A 6,057-nucleotide genomic window follows, 5' to 3' on the forward strand; every position below is an offset into this window, starting at 1 on the left:
GCTACTACCAGGCAGTAGCAATATGTGATTGCTACTACCAGGCAATAGCAATATATAAGTGATTGTTACTATTAAACAATAACAATAACAATAGTTGTGTCAGTAACTGCATGTAAGTGAGGCTATGGTTGTTACTGCATGTAAGTGAGGCTATGATTGTATATTTGTATATGTAAGTGGGGATATAATTTGTATAAGTTGCTTTGTTTCTGGGTTTTTTTGCATAGTAAAAAATTGAAAATAGCTACTGTTTGATAGTGACAATAAATAATAATTACTGTTGATTTTTTTTTAAATGTGAAAAACAAAAAAAATGAACCCTCCGAAAAAAAAAAAAAAAAAAAAAAAAAAAAAAAAAGGTACTGTAGCAGCGCACTGTTGTGCTACTTTTACTTGGGCCTTGAAAACAGTTTAGTTTATGAAATAGTTTTTTTTTTTAAATTGCATTTTAAAATACTTTAGTAACGTTTTTTTAAAAAGTGGGCCGCTACAGTAGTTTACTGTAGCGGTTGGGCCGGATGAATAGTAAATTTTAAAAAATGGACTTTAAAAAAAAAAAATCCTTAATTTTTCTAAGGACAACATTATTAAAGAAGTAGGCCTATTTTTTTTTAGGTATAGTATAATTTTAATCGTACAAATAAAATATCATAAGTAATTATCACAATATAAAATATAACTAACAATAAATATTTTTTAATTTAAAATAAAAAAATAAAAAATTATAGAAATCAATGAGAGTATTATGGGTAAAATAAAATATTCATTATTGCTGTGATTCACTGCAGCTTTCAAAAGCACCTAAAAACCTGCTTTCTGTTTTTGTTGTAGGGAGTTAAGAATTGTGAGAAAAATCAGTTTTTAATTTTTTTACCAAACACCAAAATTGTTGTAGGTGATTGAGAATTGTTATTCACAGTAGCTTTTGAGCCCTCCACCGCAATCTCAAACAGAGCCTTAAATTTACTTGGTTTTTTGGTCATTTTTATTTATTTATTTTATTTCCAATTTGGGTGTAGAGAGTAATTACTCTCACAAACCTTGTACCTCTTAAAAGCCCAAAACCTTGGAGAGGTTTCAAATTTTCTGATTTGTATTTGGACCCAATAATTGATATTTGGCTTATATTTGGTTTGTCCCCTTAAAGTATTTTGAATTCTCATATCACCCTATGATGTTTGTTTTGTCTCACATTACCCCCTAATGTTATATCATGTGTCTCACTTAATCTGGTTCCGTCAAGTTCGTCAATATCAACCGTTAGAAGTGGGCAAAGTGGAACACATGAATTGGTTTCATGGGGTAATGTGATACAAAATAAACCTTAGGACATAAAGTTAGATTATAAGTTACTTTCAGGGGGTGAAATTGTAAGTAAGCCTAAAAATAATGATATTGTGCAACAACAACTATAAAAAGGCAAAAACATGATGCTTATAATCTTTTTCTTTTATAAACATATCAAAAGTTCATAAAAAATAACATAACACACAAAAAATCACCCTTGGAGTCACATCATTGCAAAGTTACTGTCGAACAAGAACTACCACTGCATAGTTATTGTCAAACAACGGCTATCATCATTGTACAGTATCTCATGTGCACTTAGCACCTCTTTGTTTTTTGGTCAATTTGAGCACCTTTTATTTTTATAAAGCAGTTTTATTTCTCATTAGGTGATTCTTTGAATTGTAACATTTTGATATATTAGGTGGATTTATTTAACATTAAGGGGAATACCCTTGAAAATCATTTATTTTAAAAATAATCATTTCTAATTATTCAAATTGACTAGTATATATGGAGATTATGAGATATCAGATAGATGTTGTGTTCTTTTCTTAACAAAAAAGAAATAGGCCAACTAATATGTAACTAATGACATTTAAAATAAACAAATTGAATATGTAATACTTAGGGCTGGGTCGGTTTGACCGCAAAATCGGGAACCAACCTGAAACAAAAAAAAAAATGAACCAAAGGGAAACTGAAACTGAGACATCGGTTTGTCAGCTAAACCGAGAAGGCCGGTTTGGTTATGATTCCCAGACTCTGGAACCGTTGATAAACTGAACCGAACCAGGTATATAACACAAATCACCACCCTACCCTAATCAAATAACACTCTCATTTCCTCTTATTTCCTGTTTGTGCCCTTCCATACCCTCTCTCATATATATCTCTCCAGTAATGCTATACTTACCACATTTTTATACCACAATTTCATACCATCTTACATGACATTCATACATTGGACACTAAAAATTAAAAAATAAAACCTAAAAAAGAAAAAGGAAATACCCTTCCAGTGAAGTAATGACACATCAGGTGGGATACAAATGTGGGAAAAAAAATGTGGGACAATTAGCATTATTCTCATATATATATATATATATATATATCTCTCTGAAGCCATCATCTCTGTACCCCGCCATCATCTCCGAGCCCCTCTATCATCTCCGAACTCCGTAATCATCACGATCATCATCTTCGCCATCATCTCCAGTCGCCATAAATCATCATCTCTTACAAACGCTCGAAACTGAGAGAGGCTGAGAGCCAGCTTTGATTTCTGGAGAAGAACTTGCAGTGGCCGGCTTCGATCCCTCTCTGCTGCAATCTGTCTCTCTCTCCTCCCTCTCTCTACTGCGATCTCTTGCTTGTGTTGTATCGCTTGTATCTTCGTTCAGGGCCCATTTCAAACCTATCTATCCATTGGTGTCAGTTTACCAACATTGTCGGTGTCGGTGGTGGTTAGGATTTGTCCCATTCTGACCATGATCGGTCGGTTAGTGGTTTGGGCCTAACGGTTCGATAACCGAACCGAACTCAACCCTAGTAATACCAGTTTGCACTTGCCCACCTTTGTTAAACTTGAATTATACAACTCCCACAAGGTATACAGTGGCCGGTATAAGTGATCGGATTTGAAGTTTTAAACCCACACTACAAGAAATGTGAGCAAAACACACCCCTCATTGGTGGCACAAAATGGGGTGTCAATTGGGAACTTCAGTCCCTATTACCCAATTGACACCCATTTTTGTTAAAATCGAAACACTTCAGTCCGTATTGCCTAATTGCCACCCTATTCTATGCCACCAATGAGGGTGTGCTTTACTCATATTTTTTGTAGTGCCATGTTAAGATGCAAGTATTTTATTATTATTATTATTATTATTATTATTATTATTATTATTATTATTATTTAGATATAAAAGAGTGAAATATACCTATGGGACCTCATTGGAAAAAAAGATCAACATCATCGATTCCTACAATTTTGGCATAATATATATCAAGGATGAAACATTGAAACTATCCATCAGGAAAAAAATTATGTATTTTTGATAACTCTTAAACACCCTTAGCCCATTAGACTGGTAAATCTCCCTTAGCCCAATCCCCACCTCTAGCTAAACTCCAAGCCCCAACCTTTCCAAGGCTCAGCCCTGAATCTCTTACCCATTTTCTGACATAGGCCCAGTGCCCCCCAACCCACCCAAATTTTGTAGATTCTCCTCTACCATCACCAACAGTTTTCTTTTTATTTTTTTTGTGTTACTAATTTACTTAAATTATAATACATGCACAGTCATTAATTTCTAAAACTTTAAATCCTAAAAAATATCCTTAAAATCGTACACGTGTTATAATCTAAGTGGATTGGTAACATCACGTCATCATGTCACGTGGTATTACGGTCACATACAATAATCTTTCCAATAGAAGGGAGAAGCTAGTTGATCTATTTTTTAATCTGATAATCATTTGACATTTTTTTTTCTAGATAAAGCATTGAAACTGTTTGACATTTTCACTTTGGTCCTAAAAATTGTTAGATAGTTTCAATCCTAAAATTGTGTAAAAATGATACTTATAGGAGATCTATTTTGACAAGAACCAAAAAGAATTACATTGTTTGGATTATCTCGCACTGTAAACCAATAATTTGAACCTCCAAATTTTTAGATATACATTTAAAAATCATCTTTGCAAAAAAAAAAAAAAAAAATTAGCAAAATCGATAGTTGTTTGACCATTTGATTACCCTTGTGATGATTTCAATGTTTACTGAACACATTGTATTTGTTTATTTATTTGGTTATCAATATGACTAAATGAGTTTCAATTTGGTTAATTTTTTGTAAAAATAATCTTTGAATGAAAAATTTAAAATTAGACAGTTTAACCATTATTTTACATTAAGAATTGGGCACACATGAGATCCCTTTTCCCTTATGAATCTCTCTTAAAAAAAACTTCTCCTATATGTTAGACAAACACAAACATCTATTACATATGAATATGAATATGAATATGATATCATCGATTTGGTTATATATGAATAAGTTATATAATTGATACAACCAGACTCCTTCAATTGTGGGATCTCTTAAATAATTTTATGTAAAAGATGTCTAATGGGGAGTTTATATGATACTTCAACTATCTAAATTATATATTTTTTAGGTTTCTATTCAAAGATCATCCATAGAAAAAAAAAAAAATTTAGACTGAAAACTATTAAGTTATCTAACTTTGATCAAATAAATAGATAAACAAAATACTTTCGATAAACACTTAAAATGATGACCATTAATTTAATTAAACGGGTAAATGATTTTCGATGTATCTAATTTTTTTGCAAGGATGATTTTTTAATAAATACCTAAAATATAGATGATTTCAATCATTAAAATATAATGTGAAATAAACCCCATAAAAAATCTCTTATTTATTCTTAAATGAAAGATCTTTCAATAAAAGAGCTACCCCTCAAATTAAAGGATGTGGCAGCCGATTCCGCCATCATACGAAGTATATCTGACAGCAACAAGTTGACATTGATTACAACATTCAGGGAGAAGGAATATAGGGGCCATAGGGTCCTTTTTTTGGTCCTTTTTTGGGTCCTTTTTTTCTTCAGGCTTTGGCGGTGGTCCAACACTAATTATTTCTGCCGTTTTCCCAGTCTTCCTCAGTCGTTTTACCACCAACACTGGATCAACATCCCCCAAAACTGTTAGTGTTCCCTTCTCACCATCTACAGCCACCATATCTATTCCTGTTCATCAACCATGCATATATGAGAATATACATATATATGGGTCACTAATTAATTAAATTAATATTCCAAGTTTTTTAACTGTCTCAGTACTGGAGTCTTTTTTGTTGTTTACCTGTAAGCTTGGTAACGGCTTTTAGCACATCTGCCTTGCAAAGCTGACAATTAATGTTGACTTTTATCACAATTTTCTGTGATATGTATAGAAGAAACAATCATTAAAACTCAAAAAACAATGCGTAAGCTAAGCATATAGATTCTCTTCTTGTTTTTTTTTTTTTTCTTTTTATTTGAACTGTGTATTATATATTTAATAGTATGAATAAAAGAGTATGTGGTAAAATCATATAACATTTTTTAAGTGTACATGTAAGGTCGCATCCATAAAGTAAGTTATAACACTTAAATTTATACGTAATATATGATTAAAATTGAAAAATATAAAAATAAATATAGCACATGATTCATTTCCATGAAATTGCCAGTGAAACATTGCTATTGGAAGAACCACTCATGAGAATTTGGTAAACAAGAATTTGGGAAACTAGAATCTGTGACTACAAAGAAGCTTTGCTATTGAAATGGATGCATGAAATTTGGGACAATATTGATGCATGAATGCAGTGGTACATGCACATACCTTCATGGTGGCAGCTGTGTGAGAAGTATATGCAGGTGGATTCAATTTTCTGCCCCCATTGTAGAATCAAAACCTGTTCAACCAATTTATATATAGAACTCCCTCAGGCTCAGGGCTGATAATAAGAAATAAAATATATGTGAAAGAATATTTGAAGTACAAGCTCGCTTGAGGGCCGTCTGAGTAGAAATCATTGATGTAAAGTACGTGCTTATTATTAATTGGCCAAGAAGGTATATAAGTTTTATTGAATATAAAAGAAAAACCAAGTACCAACTTGTTGGTTCTGATGGATATATGAAATAATTAATAAATAGAGTTTGACCAGGTAAGTACTTAGTCTCCCTCC

At 32.1% G+C, this 6,057-nt stretch overlaps 1 protein-coding gene across 1 annotated transcript; it reads right to left on the reverse strand.

Annotated features, from left to right (window-relative positions):
- Window positions 1-4,784: 4,784 nt before the first annotated feature.
- Window positions 4,785-5,714, reverse strand: LOC147277865 (heavy metal-associated isoprenylated plant protein 2-like). Its single transcript, XM_086255747.1, has 3 exons — window positions 5,709-5,714; window positions 5,184-5,259; window positions 4,785-5,068 (listed from the first exon to the last, which is right to left on the reverse strand). The coding sequence occupies exons 1-3, from the start codon at window positions 5,712-5,714 to the stop codon at window positions 4,785-4,787; spliced, it is 366 nt and encodes a 121-aa protein (XP_086111873.1).
- Window positions 5,715-6,057: the final 343 nt, after the last annotated feature.

Source organism: Dryas octopetala, chromosome 8 (genome assembly GCF_963921425.1).
Source record: "Dryas octopetala chromosome 8, drDryOcto1.1, whole genome shotgun sequence".
NCBI lineage: Eukaryota > Viridiplantae > Streptophyta > Magnoliopsida > Rosales > Rosaceae > Dryas > Dryas octopetala.